Raw genomic sequence first — 23,032 nt, 5'->3', positions numbered from 1 at the left:
GATTAGAATAAGGGGTAGATAAGGGGATAGATACAGTGTTGTGCATATTTGGTGTTGTATGTGTGCTACACCCTTTTATCTTGTGTAGTGGTAGTGTTAGGAAAGAGTTTTTAGCAACTTAATATATAGGCTTAGGGTCAGGATTAGGGTTATTATATGTAAGTAAGGTGATGTCGGGAGGTGAAACCTTACTTGATGTATGGCAATGCTAAGCCTAACCCTACCCCTGCCCCTAACCTTATAACATTACCAAAAACCTTTTCCCACACAGTACCGCTAGAAAAGATAAGATGACACTTGATCTTGATTTTGTAGCTGTGGTTTACTGATACAGAGTTTTTTTTAAGTGGGAGAGAAGTATTCATTGTTTTGTGATTCATTTTTAGTGGTGGCTCAGTATTTTGTGATTCTCTTTCTTTTCGATCAACCATTTAAGGTTCTCTTATTTGAATTTTCAACCTTTTTTGACAGACTCACACACACACACACACACACACACACACACACACACACACACACACACACACACACACACACACACACACACATATCATATATATATATATATATATATATATATATATATATATATATATATATATATGTACTGGGACTTCTCTCTGGTATCTCATCAGCACCAGAAGTATCTCAAAACAACAGGTTAGCAAATCAACTGAAGGCAATTGACAAATGTGTTACTTTAAAATCAATGTAAAAGCCAGTTATAGGTAGATGACAGTGGTGTGTTACTTTAACCTTCAAAGTTAAACCAGTTTACAGGTAGATCTCTATAGTCTGTTACTGAAAGTTAAACCAGCATAGAGGAAGAGGACAGCACAGTGTAATCTTAATTTCAAAGTAAAACCTGGTTAGAAGTAGATGATTGATAGTTGTGTACAATATTAATCTGAAACTGAAATCAGATTAGAGGTAGATTGCAATAATATGTTATTCTAACTGGAAACAAACCAGATTACTGGTGGATGTCAGTGGTGTGTTACTTTATTCTGAAAGTGAAATCAGATTAGAGGTAGATAATGGTGGTGCGTTGGTTTGACAACAGAGTGAAATCTGGTTATAAATAAATTACAGTGTTGTGCCATTTTAACCTGAAAATGAAATTAGGTTTGAGGCAGATTACAGCAGTATGCTACTTTAACCTTAATGCGAAATTACTACTTTAATGGTAGATACTTGTCAGTGGTCTCTTACTTTAACCTTAAAGTATATAAAAAAAATACACTTTAACATCGCCGCTTAGCTAGGGTTAAACTATTCCTGGTGCCATAAAGTCTGCTCTTTAAATTTACCCTTACAACTAGCCACTTTTTTAGTTTTAGCACTCAAATCTGTTTCTTTGAGCTCAGCACTTGTTCAGAACCCATTGTAAGCACTAAATAAGCTACAAATTACTACAGCACTCAACTTTCCTCACTTGTTAGAGGAAAACAGTTTTTAGTACTTAATAAATAAGCACCTTTCCAGGCATGTCTAAGGGTCAGCTCCCGGTGTTTTCTCCTGTCTACCTGATGAATCTGGGCATCTTGGGGCAATGCAGCAGTTGCCTCATGTACACAGACAACCCTCTCCTCCTACCACCCAACACTACAACCTGTGAGAAATGCACTTATATAGCCAAACTGGAAGCAAAGCTCTCATCAACCAAGACTGGAACAGACAGTCAAGAGGAGAAGGTAAACACTTGCACCACACCACACTCATCACATAGTCCCTCAAAACCTACACCACCAAAATAGATACATAGAAACACAAAACACACACCTACATTTGTGGAGGCTCTCAATAAAAATCTGCTCAAGCAAAAGAGACTTCCAAAGCAGAAACGCAAGCAACCTCCACCCCCCCCCTACACAACCCAAATGACACACAGCCCACAAACCCAGTGTGCCACTCAACTACAGCCCATAAGGCATAACAACATACCAAACACTCTAGTCATAGGTGACTTTATAGTCAGGTACACTGATGTTCCACTCACCAGGCTAAACAAGGAGAAAGTTACTGTCAGCTGCCTGTCTGTTGCCAGGATCTGCCACATAATGCAAACATTTAGGTCACTGCACAACAAGTACAAATATGACTCTGTCATTGTCCGTGTTGGTGTGAATGACCTGAGACCTCCCTGGACTACATGAAAAGAGACATGGAGGTGCTCTCCATCTTGTAGCCTGGGCAGGTATGACCCTAGCCCTGAGTAGCATCCTGCCATCACCCAGAATGATACCACAGTACAAGGACAAAATGATTGACTTCAGCAATTGGCTAAGCTTCTGGTGTCATTCTAAGTGGATTCAGTATCTGTCTGCCTGGGATGACATGATCGACAGACCATGATGCTTTGCCAGAGATGGCCTGCACCTGTCGCCCTTGGAATTCAGGATACTGGCTAAGGCTCTTGCCAACCCTATAGTGCCTTTTTTAGGCAAGGTTCAAATGACAAATTCACCACTGTAACAGGTACAAGAAAGAAAAATCTGAGGGTAATGCTACTCAGTGCTAGAAGTCTAAACCTCAAAATGCATTCACGCGAGGGACTCCTTAAAATGGAGAACATCAACATCTGTGCAGTGACAGAAACCTGGTTCAAGGCTCCAGAGAGCACCCCTGCATTACCAGGCTATAATTCATACCTCACCTTTTGGCCACCTAACCTGGACCGAAACACTAAAGGTGGAGGTGTGTCCATATTCATTAAGGATATCCACACCTCCAGGCTAGTTGCTCAGCATAATCCATCCGAGATTATCCAAGTGCAACTAACTCTGGGCAAGACCGCAATCCAAATTGTAACTTGCTACAGATCCCCACCATGCCCCAGGATTCACACTCCTCATTTCTTGATACACTGGAAAATATTAGGGTACAACCCAACACCCTCATAATGGGCAATTTCAACTACCCCACCATTAACTGGGAAAACTACTCATGTACCAACTCTTTTGCTCAACGTTTTCTGGAATTCATAAATTCCAACACCTTGGATCAACTTATCCACACCCCCACCAGGGGCAGCAATATCCTAGACCTGGTCATTACCAACATGGGCAACCAGTGTTCCACACCAGAGGTCAATTCCTTGTTAGTCAGAGCTGACCACGAGCTAATCACCCTAGACATCCACATCCTGCCCCCACCCCCCCATTAGCGAAACCACTGTAAAAAATTTCTCCAAAGCCAACTTCACACTTCTTAAGACAGAAGTGGCAAACTTCACGACACCCATGCAAATGGACAATAGAGGTACGACTGCTGAATCCTACACAAATCCACTTTATAAGCACTTACTTGAGTGCATACATTATGCTATCCCTAACAAAACCAAGATGCTATCCTCCAATATAGGAAGCCAATCTGGTGGTCTCCTGCCGTAAACAAACTCTACAACAGAAGAAAGAAACTGTTGCAAAAAAGAGTAAAATCCCATGACTGGAGGAACTCCCTGGTCAGCCTCAGTAAGAAGTTGACATCCCTCATAAAATCCTCCAAGCTAGTTATGAAAACAAAATTGCCACTGATTCTAAAGACAACCATAAAGCATTCTATAGCTATGTCAAGAATCTCAATGGCAACATTCAGATCTGCTCTGAGTTATAGCACAATGGCACTAAATATACAGAGCCAACTAATACTGCCAACATCCTGGCAGATAGGTTCGGTACTAACTTTACCCCTCTCTCACCCCCTAAAGGGTTCATCTCTATACTGGAAAAATGCAAAGTTCCTGTAATCATGGCTGCACAGGTAAAAAACACCCTCTCCAAAGCCAAGAACACAGCATCCATGGGACTTGACAACAACCCAGGCTGCATTCTACACGAGCTACAGAAAAAATTGGCACCCCACCTAAGCACCATGTTCAATCATAGCCTCACCTCAGGCTTTGTGCCCACTGAATGGGGCACAGCGATGGTTATCCCACTCCACAAAGGGGGAGCCACCACTGACCCCGGGAACTACCACCCCATTAGCCTAACGAGCCTGGTCTGCAAGGCCATGAAATGTATCATCATGGAACTAATAAACAAAGAGCTTGCTGATCCCTGGACTTTGTTTGCAGTTCCTGTTACTGATTCTTTGCCAAATTTGGAGGTAGGAAGTTCCCTTGCTTACCAGTGGGAGTGGGAAGCATTGAGCTGCCTGTTGGTCCAGTTTTGTGAGGTTTCAGCCAGTAACTTGTAGTCTATTGGTCGTTTTAGGCCAGTTCCTAGCTTCTTTCAGCCCCCTGATATAAAACACGCTAAACACGCGTTTGCGCGATTTAGCGCGATTTAGCGCATTTTAGCGCAGACTTGCCACTGTTGCACACAAGGGCAGCGGCGGTTAAATAAGGTTAAACTATTCGGGCCACCTAAATTACACTCTTCAAATTTTCCCTTAAAACTACCTCACTTGAGCTGTACTGCTGATCTAACCAGCGTATCCTATAACTGAAAGGTTCATCTCTACTTGATTCCCAAGTAGACTATCATCTATCTGTAAGCCTAGCACTTACTCCGACAGTACTTGCACCTTGATAAAGCACTCTTATTATATATAGTACCCCACCAGCCTAAGACCCACTTCCCCCGGAGTCCTTTGAAAGTCTTTTTATCTACTACTTCTAGTATGTCGAGGGATCAGTTGCTAGTGTCCTCTCCTGCTCAACTGGTGAACCTGGGAATATTGAGGCAATGTTACAATTGCCTCATGTACACAGACAATCCTCTCCTTCTCCCACAAAACACAAATACATGCGAGAGATGCAACTATACGGCCAAACTGGAGGCTGAGCTCTCTCAACATAGGACTGGCAAGACCAGACAGGAGGAGAAGGAAACCACACACAATACATACCCAGTCACATATAGTACCATCACAACTTCAAATCATACACATAATCACACAAAGACATACTCGGAGGCTCTGATCAAAAATCTACCAAAACAGCAGAGGCCACCAAAGCAGACACCCAAACAACTACCACCTCAGGACCCAACATATGCAACACATAGACCACACAGTCAGAGTGTCAAACAGTCACAGCCCTTAAGGCCAAACACAATGCCAGACACACTTGTCATTGGTGACTCCATAGTCAGACACACTGACGTCCCGCTCACCAGACTGAGTAAGGAGAAGGTCACAGTAAGCTGCCTGTCGGGCGCTAGAATCCGCCACATAACGCAAGCACTCAGGTCTCTCAACAGCAGGTACAAGTACGACTCAGTCATTGTCCATGCTGGTGTCAACGACCTGAGACATACCTCCTTGGACTACATGAAAAGGGACATCGAGGAGCTCTCTGATTATGTAGCCCAGGCAGGTATGACCCTGACCTTGAGCAGTATCCTACCTTCACCTAGAATGATGCCACAATACAGTGATAAGATGATCAGCTTTAATAATTGGCTTAAATTCTGGTGTCATTCAAAGGGGATCCAATGTCTGTCTGCCTGGGATGACATGCTGGACAAGCCACGCTGCTTCGCAAGGGACGGCTTGCACCTGTCATCCCTAGGCTTCCGGATATTGGCAAAGGCTCTTGCCACCCCCATAGTGCCTTTTTTAGGCAAGGCTCAAATTCTAAACCTACCACCCTAGAACACCAAAAAGAAAAAAAACTAAGGGTAATGCTGCTCAACGCCAGAAGTCTAAATCTCAAGATGCACGCACTTGAGGCCCTTCTCAATATGGAGAACATTGATGTCTGTGCTGTGGCAGAAACCTGGTTCAAGGCTCCTGAGAGCACCCCAGCACTAACAGGTTTCACCTCATATCATGCGTTCCTGCCCCAAAATCCGGACAACACCAAGAAAGGAGGGGGGGTGTCCATATTCATAAAGGACACCCACACCTCAAGGTTGGTGGCAACGCACGATGCATCAGAGACCATCCAGGTGCAATTAACCATAGGCAAGACTGCTCTGCAATTTGTAGCATGTTACAGGCCACCCTCTCAAACTCAGGAACCTCATATGGCCTTCCTGAAAACATTGGAGGGGATAAATGTATCACCAAACACCATCATACTAGGAGACTTCAACTACCCTAATATAGACTGGGAATACTACTCAAGCCCAAACACTTTAACCCAAAGATTCCTGGAGTTCATAAACTCAAATGCCATGGAACAACTAGTCACCATCCCCACAAGAGGAGAAAACATACTTGATCTCATCATCACGAACATGGGATCAAAATGTTCAACACCAGAAGTATACCCCTCACTGGTGAGATCAGATCATAAACTAATCTCGCTGGAGGTCCTCATCCCGCCCCCACCTGAAACAAAAAAGACCACAGTGAAAAACTTCTCAAAAGCCGACTTCACACTTCTAAAAACTAGTGTGGTCTCCTTTAAGGCCCCTGAACCAGTGGTAAACAATACTCAATCCGCTGAATCACTTACAAATGCCTTCTACCAGCACCTACAGGACTGCATGGATCAGGCTATCCCAAACAAAACTAAAACTCTCTGTACCAAAGGCAAGCGTCCAGTCTGGTGGACCCCAGCCATAAACAAGCTCTACAACAAAAAGAGGAAGCTACTACAACATAGAGCAAAATCCTTGAAAGGTAAGACACCTTTGATCATCATAAGTAAAAAACTAAGAGCTCTCATAAAATCATCCAAGGCAAATTTTGAGAGAAAAATCGCCAAGGACTCAAAAGACAATCATAAGGCCTTCTTTAGCTATGTTAGAAACCTAGGAGGAAACTCCCAGATATGCTCAGAATTAGTTCAAAATGATGTGAAAATTACTGAACCTTCACACATTGCCAACATACTGGCTGACAGGTTCAGTGCAAACTTCTCCCCAACTCCCCCCCAAAAGGTGAGATATCTATACCAGTGGATTGTAGCCTCCCAAACATCTCCAACGCCCAGGTGAGAACTGCTCTCACTAAGGCAAAAAACACAGCATCCATGGGACCGGATGGTGTCCCCGGCTGTGTGCTTCACGAACTCAATGAGGAATTAAACCCACAATTAGGACAGCTGTTTAATCTTAGCCTCACCTCAGGATACGTACCCAAGGAGTGGCGCACCGCGACCGTGGTCCCACTTCATAAAGGCGGTGCCTCCATCGACCCTGGAAATTACCGCCCCATTAGCTTGACAAGCCTTATCTGCAAAGTCATGGAGAGGATCATAATGGAACTCATAAATAAAGACATAGGGAACTTGCAGACTTTGGATCCAACCCAGTTTGGCTTTGTCAAACGCAGATCCTGCCTCTTAAACTTGGTTGACTTTTTCGAGACAGTCACCAAGGCCATTGATGAGGGAAAGGCAGTCCATACAGCCTACCTCGACCTGGCAAAGGCCTTCGACACAATACCCCACTCAGGTATCATCGAAAAACTCATCAGCTTAAATGTAAACCCATACATCACAAGATGGGTTGCAAACTGGCTAAGTGACAGAACCCACAGGGTCAGAGTTGCTGGAGCCATGTCAGACTCAAAGCCTGTCACTAGTGGTGTCCCACAGGGCTCAGTCCTGGGTCCACTCTTGTTCGGCATCTACTTTTCTGAAGTACAAGCAAACACAGGAGGGTTATGGCTGACAAAGTTTGCAGATGACTGCAAACTGGGCGCCATAGTCGAAAACACATCTGACACAGATATCCTTCAGAAGGGCCTCACAGAAACAGATAACTGGTGCCAGAGCCATGGCCTAAAGTTAAACGCCAAGAAATGCATAGTCATACCTTTCGGGAAAAACAAGGTTACCTCTAGCTACCATATAGGTGGCAATCCACTGAGCACAGAAGAAGTCATCAGGGATCTGGGGACCCAGGTTGACAGTAGCCTTTCGTTTGACACTCATGTTGCTAAAGTAGTTAGGAAAACCTTCTATATTGCCCACCTGATCATGAAGGGGTTCACATCTAGATCAAGGGAGGTCATCGTCCCCCTGTACTCATCACTCATTAGACCTATGATTGAGTACAATGCCCCGTTCGGAATGTATCTGACCCGACACCTGCTGCAGCTTGAAAGGCCCCAAAAGTTCCTCACCAAAAGGATAAAGGGTCTCAAAAATATGTCTTATGCTGCCAGACTGAAAGAACTCCAGCTCTACTCAGTCTCATACCGCTTGCTCAGAGGTGACCTGTGCCTGACATATAAGGCCATGTCAAACCCAGATTTGATGAATATGCTTCACCTCAAAAAATCTAGATCCCTCAGAACCACAAGGGCGGGAGACTTAAACCTCGACACGGTTATAAATAGAACATGCTGGAGGGACAGATTCATCACCCAGAGACTCCCTATGCTGTGGAACAAAATCCCAGTACATGTGAGGCAGAGCACCTCGATGGCCTTGTTCAAGAGGAATCTTGACCAATGGATGGGAGATCGCAGATATACCCCAGGGATTACTTCAGTGTCACTGCTTGACAGAGGCACAGCAAAATAATTGGCATAGTTTTTATCCAAACTAAAGGGGTGGCGAAAGCCACATAACTATGGGCTAGGCTTATAAATGCCCATGGGCAGATAGCCTAGTATGAACCTATGAACCTATGAACCTAAGACATTGGTAATCTCCAAACTCTGGACCCTACCCAGTTCAGGTTAGTAAAAGGCAGATCATGTCTCCTAAACCTGACATACTTCTTTGAAACAGTCACCAAAGCCGTAGACGAGGGTAAGGTAGTTCACACAGCCTATCTAGATCTCGCCAAGGCTTTCAACACCATCCCCCACTCTGAAATTATAGATAAACTCAGTAAACTAGGTATAAATCCCTATGTCACAAGATGGGTTGTCAACTGGCTCACTGACAGAACCCACACTGTGACAGTAGCAGAATCCAAATCCAACTTCAGACCAGTGACAAGTGGAGTACCACAGGGTTCAGTCCTGGGTCCTGTCCTGTTTGGTATCTACTTTTCTGAGTACAGGCTAACACAGAAGTTCTTTGGCTAATGAAGTTCACAGATGACTGCAAACTAAGAGCCATGATCGAAACTCCTAATGATGTGGACATCCTACAAAAGGGCCTCACAGAGACCAATGCCTGGTGTCAAAGCCATGTCCTCAAGCTCAATGCTAAAAACTGCATTGTCATCCCCTTTGGTAAAAACTCTGTACCCATGAGTTACCACATAGGTGGTAGTCTACTTAACACCAAAAGTGTGATAAGAGACCTTGGGACACAGGTGGACATTAGTCTCTCCTTTGATAATCACATCGCCACAGTAGTCAGGAAATCCTTCACCATGGCACACCTCATCACAAAAGGTTTCTCATCCAGGAAAAAAGACGTCATTGTTCCCCTCTACTCGTCACTCATTAGACCCATTATAGAGTACAAGCCCCCTTTTGGTATGTACCTCACAAGACATCTACAACAACTGGAAAGGCCACAGAAATACCTCACAAAGAGGATTACCGGCCTCAAACAGATGCCCTACGCACACCATCTCAAATAACTCCAGCTTTACTCCATCGCATATCGCCTACTCAAAGGTGATTTCTGCCTAACATATAAAGCTACGTCAAACCCAGAGCTGTTGCACATGCTCCACTTAAAGAAATCCCAATCCCTCCAAGCTACATGCTCTAGGGACCTAAACCTTGTCACCACAATAAACATAACATGCTGGAGAGATAGATTCCTGTCCCAGAGACTTCCCATACTTTGTAACAAACTGCTTATCTATATCAAACTCAAATCAAGCTCCTCATTAGCACTGTTCAAGAAAAATCTTGATGATTGGATGGGAGATAGGAAATTCACCCTGGGGATCACCTCTGGGGCTCTGCTTGACAGGGGCACAGGAAAATAATTTTCTTGGGTGGCAAAAGCCAGGTTACCTTTTTGGCTAGGCTTATATAGGCCCTAGGGCCAATAGCCTAGTACCTACCTATGAACCTATGAAAACTGCTCTACAGGTTGATGACAGTGGTGTGTTACTTCAGCTGAAAATGAAATGTGGTTAGAAGTAGATGACAGTGGTGTACAAGTTTAACCTAAAACGGAAATCAGATTAGAGGTAGACAGCAGTAATTTTACTTCAGACAGAAATTGATACCAGATTAGAGGTGGATGACAGGGGTGTCTTATTTTTTTGAAACCTAAACATGGTTAGACATAGATGACAGTAGTGTGTTAGTATAACCTGAAAGTGAAACCAGATTAGAGGCAGATGACAGTTGTAATTTAGAGGTAGATACAGTTAGCATAGGCCAGTATAGTCACAGAAAGGAACATAATGCCAGAGCTTTTATGCATGTAAGTAGATCTTCGCCTGCTATGCAAAGCACCTACTCACATAGTAGAAAAGAAGCACCAGCAATTATGTGCTCATGAGCACTTTCATGTAAATTTGCATGGACAGGCTTCTGAACTATTAACTGATCTGATTAAGCCCAAGGCTTCACATATTTCTCATTGTGTTGCATATCGATTAAATTTCATACTGATGAAAACAGCTTGTCATCCTTTTAGCTCAGTGAGACATTTTGTAAAAAATGTATGCAGTTTAACAAGCTTCCTGAACCCTCCATGTATGGGTACTCCCCAAAACACACACACACACACACACACACACACACACACACACACACACACACACACACACATAATAATGATACCAGAAGTGATTTTGGAGTTCAGCTCTGAATTGAACAATGGGGAGATTAACTCATCCAGATGGAGCCTTATCAATTTTAATCTTGACAAGGTGTATGAAAACTGCCACTAGAGGCTGTCCTCAATAAAACCAAACCAATAAGGTTGGAGATTTATGGTCCACACAGTGAGACTAGCTAATTAATAGTTTTGACTGATGAACATTCAAGGTTTCTAGTAATAGAACATCTTAGCTTAGTATCATCAAATACAATTATTCTATAGTGGCTTATTCTATAGTAGATAGTCTTATGTATGCCTGTATTGCCTCATTGCCCAATTTTTCTTTTGTTAAAAACCTATTTCATTGTCAGCTCTTGTTCTTGTATTTGTTGTATTTGATACATTTGTTTGTTGTTTGTATAAATCACTATGGAGTTTTTCTCCCCAGGCCTCCACTGAAAATGGGCACATTTTGGCCCAGTGGACCATCCCGGTAAACAAATGCAAATAAATAAATAAATAAATACAATAAAAATAAATATTCCAATGTTGGACAAAGTGTGTTTACTTGTTCAGATTACCAAAACTATTCAATCAAACAATAGTCCACCATTTGATAATTTCCATTTTGAAACATTTTTCATTAATTTAGAAATATGCTACAGAAAACTGACATCAATATGGTCTCAAGCAAATGGGTAGCAGAAAGGCTTATGGTCAGCATTCAAAATGCTGTGGACATTGCCAGTGTAAAAGGCGTGGTGTATAAATTGCATACATTCATATAGGAGTGTTACAAATCCTATAATAAAAGGTATGACTTCAGCTAACCTGATGTTTATGAATGCAGACTAGAGTATGATTCTATCTTTGGTAGAAATAGAGTCAGTTCTTGATGAATCAGTTAGAAACAGAGATAGTCAATAGAAAAAAAAGCAATGTACAAATGCTTATTATAAGAAATGAGCAAAGGAATGGAGTTTTGGAATAGGTCAGACAGTGTTGCTGAAGTATGCTGAACAAAAGAAATGTTTACCTCGTTCCACCAGCATTATGTAGTCAGACATAACTCATTCCATGGTTACCAGCTCATGTAACAGCTAACTTCTGATGAGACACTGTTCTACTTTTCAAACCTTTTGGTACAGACCCACAGAATACAAATTTGACATATAATTATGCTTAACACTGTACACCTTGGCCAGACATTAAACCAGATGTAAGTTCTTATGATTTTAAAAATGACGCTAAATGTCTAAAAGGATACTTGAAGAACTGCATATGATATGCAAGTACTTGATGCCACAAGCTATGCAGACAGAGAATGTCTTAAAAGGTCTGTAGATCTTCTTTGAAATGTAAATGTGAAGTTAACATGCTGTGTTTTAAGAAAAAAATAGTATCAGTTTCTTGTTTACATAAATTATTTGAATATCAAAAGATAAGGCAAATCTGGCAAATTATTTCTATATAAATACAATATGAACAGTGGTGAAACATATGGCATTATGATAAAGTTTGTTTTTATCAAATAAAACATGGTGATAGTAGATGTAAAAATCATAAAATTCCATATAGCAGGGGTTATGATTTAATTTTCAAAGGAAATTAATTGATTCAAAGGATACTAATTGTGAATATGCGTATCTCAGATAGAAATAAATTGAACCAGCCCTTTAGCAGCCGTGAGCTTCACTTTGCAGCAACCTAAGTCACATATCTTGACTGTAAGTCTTACCATAGTCTCTGGATGTATTTCTAACTGTGAGTGTTTCTTGACAAAGATCTGCAGTTTTCTGAAGCTGTGAGGTGTCAGTGTAAAACAATAGGAAGTTCAGAGTCAGTGGAAGATGGGTCTATATTAGTTCACCGAAATGCGATTTCAGCTAACACCTAAACACTGACTGCACTTCAGTGAAAATCAATTCAGCGATTCACTGACTTTATCAAGGGAAAAGAAGTAGTTGACCAACTACTCAACTTTGTCATTTTCACCACTGTTGTGCAATCTCAGAGTTGATATATATAGTTAGGGTGTGTGTGTGTGTGTGTGTGTGTGTGTGTGTGTGTGTGTGTGTGTGTGTGTGTGTGTGTGTGTGTGTGTGTGTGTATGTATATGTGTATGTATGATATATTGACTTTAAATTCATATTCTTCCAAGTTGCAACAACGGAATAATTTTCATACTAAAACAATATACTCTAGTTTACAAACAGTGTATTTTTATAAATATTTTTTATTACATTTGCTTCTTTTTTTTTTGTCTATCGGGTGCTTAGATTTGGTCGGAAATCAATTTTGATATGGTCTTACCTCCATCTGGCAGTTTCTGGAACTTTGACTGCCTTCTCTCCCAATTTCATTGCCTATTGTATATTCCGTTTTCTTTGTGGAATGGCTGTTTCAGGAATCATACTCATCACTCTTTCACTGAGTAAGTTTGAACTAGTTACTATTTTTTACTACACATGATTAGCACTGTTGTTTATGTTAACTAGCCTGCTGTGATCATTATTCACAGCTGACTAATAGAATGTTTTTATAAGTATAAGTTTAAGTACTCTTCCTGGTGTGGACTCATAGCCATGGTGCAAAGTGCACACAAGGTACACGTGCACACAAGGTTACTGAGAAGGAAAGCCCATGGGAAATGCTTACATGTGATTCACAGACCATGATGAAGCAGGGTGCAAAGGAGATATGTTAATGCAGTCCAAACCTACTACTGGTGTGTGTTTATGATAATAAGTACTTTTTCTTACATAACAGAGCTCCTGCATTTCAAGGACAGATTGCCAACAGACATAGCTTTGTAGCACAGTTGCACAGGTGTACTAACCTTCCAGAAGGCAATATGTTGCAAAAGAAGCTGTGATGATAATAAGGAGTTTTGTTGCAACAGTGGAAGCAGCCCTTTTGTGAGCTAAACCCCAAACAGATATACGTATGTGTATACACACACACACACACACACACACACACACATACACACACACACACACACACACACACACACACACACACACACACACACACATAAAAATATATACACATATGCATACACATGTATTATATATACGTCATACAGAATCACACACACACACACACACACACACACACACACACACACACACACATATTTTAAATATACATTTATTTTAGATATATATTTTGTGTGTGTGTGTGTGTGTGTGTGTGTGTGTGTGTGTGCGTGCGTGTGTGTGTGTGTGTGTGTGTGTGTGTGTGTGTGTGTGTGTGTGTGTGTAGATAGGCTGATGATACAGGCTCACATAGCACACCACTACAACAATGCACCACTACAATACGGCATTATCTCTGCGGTAATCAACTGATATTGCTTATGGTGCATAGCTGCTCCACATTTATCATTTCCATGCTGCAGCATTCTTTCCTCATTAGACCTTCATTGAACATTGCAGAATTCAAACATATGCTTAGGACGTGTTTAGTCAATATTACTATATATGCAAATTGTGTAGTGTTACCTCTATAAATATCAGTTGTGTCTAGCCCTACTGTTACCACTATAAATGTACATTGTGCCTAGCCTTAGTGTTAGCACTATACATGTACATTGTGCCTAGTCCTAGTGTTACCACTCTACATGCACATTGGGCCCAGCCCTAGTGTTACCACTATACATGTACATTGTGCCCAGCCCTAGCGTTTCCACTATACATGCACATTGTGCCCAGCCCTAGTGTTACCACTATACATGCACATTGTGCCTAGCCCTAGTATTATCACTATACATGTACATTGTGCCTAGCCCTAGTGTTACCACTATACATGTACATTGTGCCTAGCCCTAGTGTTACCACTATACATGTACATTGTGCCTAGCCCTAGTGTTACCACTATACATGTACATTGTGCCTAGCCCTAGTGTTACCACTATACATGTACATTGTGCCTAGCCCTAGTGTTACCTTAAGACGTTTGAAATAAATATACTCATTAACTTTATTTTTTCACCCTACAGCATCCTGGAAGGCCTATAGCAAGTAATTCAACACAAAACCTATGTATTAGATTAAATATGATGTTTCTTGAATTGTAGAACTTTTTTTCACATTACTACTCATAGAATGTTATTCATATGTTTATTTATTTATTTAGTTATTTATTTATTTCACATTTGTTAACTGGGTTAGTCCAACTGAGTTTACAAACAAAAAATTTTCAGTGGAGACCTGAGGGGAAAAGCCCATGCAAACATAAGTAAAGATAAAGTGACAACATAGAAATATTAAATAACAATCACAATACAAAATAATTGTAAAATGAAAAGGTTATTAACTACTTCCATTGCACTGATAGTAAGCAACCCATTTTCAGTGGAGACCCAAGTGAAAAGAGCCCCAGCAAACATAATCAAAGATAAACATACAGGACAAAAACTTTTAAAAATAACAATGCAAATACAAAATTAATTATAAAGAGAAAAACAAAAGAAAAAAATATGAACATTAAGGGTTGCACTGATAGCAGTGGTCTAAATTTACTTCATATAATAGTAAAAACAAAAGGATAATCGTTCAAAAGAAGGAAAATGTACAGACATTGATTGGAAGTGGTGGGAAGATAAATAGTGTGGAGAATGGGAGGGGCAGAGAAAGGAGGGGCTATAGTAGGGCTATAGTAGTAGAGCTCAGGGTTTAGGAGGTTAGTTTAAGCAGAAGTTACTAACAGAGAAAGAAAGTTGGGAGATGCAAACAGGTTATACAGTAAAACAGACGAAGACTATATGTGGCCAAGGCAACGGCATAATTTCAAGTTTAGTAGGAGAGATTTAAACTTCTTTTTAAAACAGTTAAAGGAAAGGTTGGATCTAATATGGAGAGGGAGTTTGTTCCAATTTACTGAGACAGGGTGTTTGTAAAGTACTTGCCAATATTCATTTTGGGTTTATAAACTGAGAGAAGGTGCTTTTTTGTTGTTTTGTTGCTTAAATAATATCAGATGCTTGCATGATATGGTTTGTGGGAAGTTATGGTCCTCTACTGGTTATCCATTATGCTGTATTTATTTACACAATCATACTTCGCCATCTAGTAAACATATTAATCAGCACATTGCTGTTGACTTTTCTGTTTTTTCCTTCTCACTCTAAAAGATGTATCTGATTTACTAATGTACATTTATGAAATATTCATATATAACTTTTATATGTCCACTGACAGACATTAAAATACCAGATTCTTATGTACAATGTATACATACATATGTGTAAAATGGAATTGTGTAAGAATTTATACTTGTTCATTGTATTTTTTCTGTTTTTACTACGAGCTTTTCATCTTTTGTCCCCTCTGTAAAAAGATTTGCCAAAAAAATGTAACACAGTTAAAAATGTGTATAACTATACATTAATACACATTTATTTGGAGACTCATCACATTTTACAGCATCACTGTTACTGTGTGCAATTGCTGCATGGGACATGAGATGTTATTGTTCAGCAATTATTAAAACCTGTCTGGGTAGTAGCATTTAGCAAACCTGTCCATTTACACTCAGTACATTATACTCACTTAATTATGTCTCCAACCCTAATATTCACACAGTGACCTCGCCATATTAAAAATCCTTGAGTCATTTTGTACACAATCTTGACTTGAAACTATTAGTTCTAGTGTAGTCTGCATTAGTAAACAGATTAAATAAAGTCTGTCTCTGTGCTGCCACACTATCCCTGCTGTATTAACTTCGCATGTGCTGTTACCATGCTTAACCAAATCATGTGTTATATCAATTAATTACTTCTGCAACAGTATATAATTAGTGTCAGTGTATGAGATCCTGCATATCTGACCATAGACAGTGATTTTATTGTCTTTATCCAGATATATCCTGGCATGTCCCAAATGTGCATTATTCCTGCCTTGTTATAAATATTATTGATTAACTCATCATACATAATGGCACACGTATCAAAAGAAGGACTGAGAATGAAGCAACCACCACACACCTGGAGGATATATTTTTTAAAAATGCCATACCGGCACTAGCATTACTACAGACAGGGGGTTGGATACACAGTCTACCATATTGGCACCTATGTTACTACAAGGATAGGTAATACACTAGACACCAAGGAATAGTGCTGCAAGGCACAGAACAGCATGATTGGGATCGGGGGAATAAGTCATGTCATGGCATTGGCTACAGTACTGGGATCAGGGGTGGTGTGGGCCAGTAGACTACCAGGGAATATATTGCCATGATGGCACCAATGTTACTACAGGGATCAGATGAGTGAGGGGAACCACTGGACACCAGGGGTGAGTCTTTAAAGGGCCATAATGGTACCAACATTACTAGAGGATCAGAGGGAGGAAAGGCATGACAGGGATCAGAGGGATAAACCAGTGCACACCAGGGCTCACAATCTTAAGTAATACAGGATGGGAAGAACCACTATACCACTAGGACTGCCTCTTTAAAGTGCTGTAATGGCATTGACATCATAACAGGGAGTAGAGAGTGGGGGGATTCACTTGACCACTGAGGCCTAAGTCATATTTGTCATAGTGGCACAAGTTATTATGGGGTGGACGACAGGAGGGTAGGAACAGGTACAGAGACTGTCATTTGTATGTGAGTGTGAGTGTGTGTGTGTGTGTGTGTGTGTGTGTGTGTGTGTGTGTGTGTGTGTGTGTGTGTGTGTGTGTGTGTGTGTGTGTGTGTGTGTGTGTGTGTGTGTGTGTGTGTGTGTGTGTGTGTGTGTGTGTGTGTGTGTGTGTGTGTACATATGTATGAGAGTGATTGGAGGAGGTTTCCACTGCCTCCCTGAGCAGCAGGGCATTGCCCTAACATGTAGATCAGCCATGATCTGCATATCACTGTAGTACCTGTTATTCAGGAAACATACATATTAGCTGATAATAAAAGATCTGACCTCATCACATCTAACATGTTCCTGAATCATAAATAGGTGCATCGTGCTGGAAGGATAGAGCCTTTAATGAATTTCTATGAGTATCTTTCAGAAGATGCACAATGATGCAAAAACTGGTATTCTAGTAAGACTACATGTATGAGGTTAATATTCTGCCAGCAGTTTTAAAGCTTTGTTCATTATTTTTTGGCATATTCTTAACTTTCCTGCTACTGTGTTGAGACCTGTTACTTTTGTCACAAATTAGATGGGGTGTAATCACAGCAAAATGGCTATAACTGCTGGAGAGTGATAGAATCTGTGGATGAAAGTAATTTACCCACTTTTGTTTTTTCATTTTTTTTTTTTTTAGTTTGAGTAGTCTGGATTTGTAAGACTAGTGTGTATTTGCATACAATAAGCTGTAATACCTTGGTTACTGTGAGTTTATCTGGAAACAATTTGAAACACATTAGTTATTGGGTTCATAATTACTTATTTTACCAAACTCACACATCTGAGGTACATGCACTCAACAATGGGGCTATAATTGATGTCTGACACTGCTGTCCTGATCAAGTTGTATAGTCATTAGTCTGGTTTTGGATGACTATTGTACATTTGTGTAAAGCAAACTGAAATACTTTACTGTGGCCACAGAGAGTTATGATCAGGTCTCTGATCACAACAAACGTATGTTCAAGATATGGATGCTAATAAATTTACCTTAAGAGCAAAGCTTGAGAGATGTGTCTCGGCATCTACATTGAGAATACATAATAATGGTTTTATTGCTGTGCTGTCTTTGAAAGCAAGTAAAACACTTTGCACTGCCAAACACAGCAAGTAGAAACAACATGCCCCACAGATAAATGGTGTTACACATTTCATTCTGTCACAGTTTTTATTTATAAGTATGGCATAGTGATGTATTTAACAGCATTTAAAGGTGCTTAAACTTCCACTATTGATCTGTGCTGGCCTGCACTGTCAGTTGTACATCTCTCGATTGACATCCGATCTTTACAGTGCATGGGATGCTTAACAGAAACTTGTTAAACACACTTCTGACATTTAAAAAGTCTTGCCATATTGTATTTTTTCACATTTTTAGACTATAATCACAACATTCCATTCACTACATTTGAAGTGTACATGCAGTCAGGTGGCCGTACTTGATAGGTATGGATACTGTTAGATTATGAGAGCAGTTTGAATGGCCTTTTAAAACATTCAGGAAGGTGAATCCAAAAGAACATATGCATTTATGTGTTATTATTATGTATTATTCCCCAAAAATGTGTGCACATGAGGGTGCCTATGTTCAAACACTGCCCTGGGCCTTAGATACTCTTAATCTGCCACTTGCCTAGTGCATACCTGTAGGTGAAAACTTCAGTACCTAAACAGCATATGGAGGCCAAAAACTATCAAGGACAGCAAGAATTCCTATTGCAGACATAATTTTTATTAGTGTTGCAGAAATTAATGTTCTTCTGAGAAAATTCCATCTAAAATATTAAGAAGAAGGTAATTTCATTCAAATAATTAATAAACTGTGTTAAAGAACTTATGATACTATCTCTAATTAAGGCTGTGGATAACTAGAGATTCCTCTGAGTGAAATACCTTAAACCTTCTTTGATAGAGACTGATGGTAAATATTCAGATTACCACTTAAGGGCATACAAGTGTTTAGTTACATGGCTTCTGAATGCCCATGACTTTTAGGCCAATAAAACCAAACCCAACTACCTATACATATAATATATTTTGCTTTTTATGGGCTCATCTGTACCATATAAGTGGATTGTTTGGCTTTTATCTGAAAACATTCAGCTTTAAACCAAACCTCATGTCCATAATAATAGGGTGACTGTAAAATTCCCCCCAAAAATGAACAAATCAGCAAGATCACAGAGAAAAACCTTGTATGCAAGCAGACTTCAAATCAAAGGGGGGCTGCAGGAGACAGCTGAATGGGTGAGGTCAATGGGAAGAGGTGTGACCAACTAGAAAGGGGTGGAACTACGCTCAAAACCATAAAAACTGGGACTTTAAATAAATATGCTGCCCTGAGTGCCAAACCATCATTATAAGAGTCCAATCAAGACAAAATGAAGTATAAAAGAAAAAAAAATATTTCAATGTATTGGCTACATGACAGCTTACTTAATATCTAGATGGAAACAAAAGGTTGTGAGGCATGAAAAAATAAATTACTTTTTAAATACATTACTGGAATGCCAATCAAAATCAAGTATAAAAAACAAGCAGCACTCAACTCAAACCACTTCTCCTTGCACTGCAGTTCTAATTATAATTTATATTCAGCTTTATAAAAGCACCAAGTAATATGCTGAAAGTAGCAATCTCTGTGATACCCCCACTTGTAAAAATGTTTCTTATCCAAAAAAGATCTTCTGCCTGACAAACAATTATATACTTGTTTCATGGGGAAAACATGATCAAAGCAAAAAAATGAACAGCAAACAAGAAACAAGATCAAGATAAGTTACTTAAAGGATTACTGCACAGGTTATGGATCACACAATAGATTGGCATTCTGTTTAATTTACTGGTAAAGCCAGCAAAGATGACTGCAAGTCTCCAAAAAATGTAGTGAGCTTCTGAAAATACTGTAATCCTGTCCTTTATTACAAATACTTTCATATACATTTCAATACCTAAGGCTTATATGTTATCTAGTTATGTAAATATTCTCTGCATGGCAACAACAAAAAGGCTTTCAATGATGGTAATTCTTTAACAGTAAGTTTATTAAAGCTTACTTGCATCTTACAATCTCAGACAAGCTAACCTGATAGTCCTTAAAGCATTGCTACTTAAACACAGAGCAACAGGCAGTGCAACAACATGCATTTTCTGAATAATAAGAAGCATAAATCAACAATATAAAATTATGACAGAAAACCAGAACATTCTGCAAAATCAAGGACAGATGAAAAACCACTGTAGTACTTGTGTCTACCTTGGATGGGGGGATACTCTGCACACTTACACTGCATAACTGCTCCTTGCCTTGCTTGGACACATCCAGAGTCACTATATGGGGGAGTGAGGTGCAACAAGTGTGTCACAATTTGAAATGTCCCTGGCTGACAGTGATGGCCCTGACACATTTGTCATACCTGTCACCCTCAGAGCAAGAAATCTGGACAAAGCCATAAATAGAAGTGGGACAAAGGCCCAAAAATAAGGACAATTTTAAATATTGCTCTTATAAACTTAGAAAGTTAATAGAATAGTAGGTCTTGCATTAGTGTGAATTTTCTGGAGGGTATGAAATCTGAAACTGAAATGTCTGTCATTATTTTCTAACTTCATTCTTTAATGATTTGCCACTAATTTGCCAGGCAACCACAATTTTATGAAAAACGGACCATAAATGTGATGCAAAAATATAAAATAGCCACACAATACAGCTGAGAGCCTGTCAAAGAAGGGATACTTTTTTAATATTAGTACTGTTAAGTTGAGCAGCTGACAAAATACTTTTATTTCAGAAATGCATGTAGATTCTCTTAATCTATAACTCTGATCATTATAATTATTTATTAATTGTAAACCCTCCACATTTTCTTCCAAAATTGCCATCTTAAGGAGGGATTATTAGGGGGAGAGCAACATTCTGAGCCAAAGTCAGGGACAGTTGAGAGGTTTGGATATAACTAATTCTATGAAGTGATTTATTTTCATTATTTTCACGTACCTCTCAACCTCTTAATGCAGGAAATCTAGACTAGGCCAAATATATTGGGGGAACATACAGACACTACTAAAAATTGCTGTTATATAAACTTAGACAGTTGATAGAATAACAGTTCTTGCTTTAGCATGCATTTTTCTGAAGGGTATGAAGTCTGAAACTCAATGTCTGTCATTATTTAGTGACTTCATTCCTAAATGATTTGCCAGAAAACCACAAATTTTATGAGGAGCAAACCAAAAATTAGAAGCAAAACTCTATTCATTCTGCAAATATCTGGATAGTTGAGTGGTATAGTTCAGCCGTGGCTGTCTTTGAGTTTGCTGCCCTTCCCCCTCACAAAATCATGGTTGAATGGGGCCTCCCCCTTGCAGTCATTCCAATGTCCCATTACTTGGCTATTTCACCCCATTTACTATAAACACTGTAATGCACATACTGTTTTACTTCTACAATGATTTGGATTTCATTTAAAAGTTTTATTTTACATTTTACAGCATAAACACTAATAGACATCTGCTAAACAAAGCAATGCAGTCTCACAATGAAAATAGACTTAGTATTAAAACTTCTCTGCCCTTGAAACTCACATTCATTGAAACAGCATTGAAACTCACATTCAAAGAAAATACATCTGGCCAGTGGCAGATAAAGATTAACTTTGGGCTGTTTTCAAATCATAGGCCCCTTGCACATGAAATATACATGTGCACTTTGATATACCTCTCTGACTGTATTAAATTATATTACTTGTATAATACAGTGCAGTTGTTAGAGGACATTTTAAATTCATTGTTTTGAACATTTTTCCAGTAAACAGTGAAACAAAATGCATGCACCAATAATGGCAAAACTGCCTAATTCAGAATATTTCCATCATAAAAGTCTACTCAAACTTCTATAATCCACCAGTATCAGTAAATATGCACAATCTCTGCAGAAGTAAAAGTCATCTTAATAATTCCACATTAAAGAGATCTGTAACTAATGAAGAGGTTACTGCTAGCAAAGAACTTTATATTTCATTGTTTCATCTACAAATAAAGTGCCTGTTGCCCTTGAAGAATAAATTGCCCATGTTACATTAAAAAAATGATAAGCTAGTAATATTGCAATAGGAAATGGATGGCAAACTGATAACAGGTTGATAGTTACTAGATACCTCTGCCAAAGAGGATATTCTCAGGACTGCAGCATCCACCCTCCTTAAAAGTTCAACACAGTACAGTATCAGCAATGCAACTACACACTGTGGGAGTAGACCCCACAGCCTTCTGCATTGAAAGAAAGTAAACTACCTTTTGTGCTATTAACAATGCAAGCAGACTCAGCATAAGCAGCACTAAACTTCTCGTCCCCTGACACCCTTAGCTCCTTGTAAAATCCACTTGACGCTCAACTGTATTTCTTAACTTTGCAACACATGAGTACGAGAAATCTGGAAAAAGCCAACATTTATTGGGGGGGGGGGTAAAAGCCCAAAAAACAGGGACACATTTTAAACATTGCTTGTATAAGCTTGGAAAGTTGCTAGAATAAAATGCTGTGCTACCACCATGCATTTCCCTTCCAAGTCTTGGCCCCAGGACCTTGCACACTACAGTCAGAGCAACATATCACTATGCCAAATCAGCTGTTTCTTGAAAGACAGGAAGACTGAAACTTAAATGGCTATCATTTAGTGAATTCAGTTCTCAACAAAGCTCTCACCCTTTTAGCACAAAACACCTGGACAAAGGCAATAATGGGGGAATACAGCCCCTAAACATATTCAGTGAATTCAGTTCTCACCATAGCTCTCAACCTCTTA

At 39.8% G+C, this 23,032-nt stretch overlaps 1 protein-coding gene across 1 annotated transcript in view; it reads left to right on the top strand.

Annotated features, from left to right (window-relative positions):
• Window positions 1–23,032, top strand: part of LOC122805605 (solute carrier family 22 member 6-A-like) — a 335,119-nt gene that overhangs the window by 84,476 nt on the left and 227,611 nt on the right. Inside the window, exon 3 of the mRNA XM_044075845.1 lies at window positions 12,871–13,025. Coding sequence (XP_043931780.1) covers window positions 12,871–13,025 — 155 coding nt within the window. The remainder of the gene's footprint in view (window positions 1–12,870; window positions 13,026–23,032) is intronic.

This window comes from Protopterus annectens, chromosome 6.part1, assembly GCF_019279795.1.
Source record: "Protopterus annectens isolate FY-2018-M chromosome 6.part1, PAN1.0, whole genome shotgun sequence".
Classification (NCBI taxonomy): Eukaryota; Metazoa; Chordata; order Ceratodontiformes; family Protopteridae; genus Protopterus; species Protopterus annectens.
The sequence above is the reverse complement of the archived record's forward strand: the minus strand, read 5'-3'. Positions and strand labels throughout refer to the sequence as shown.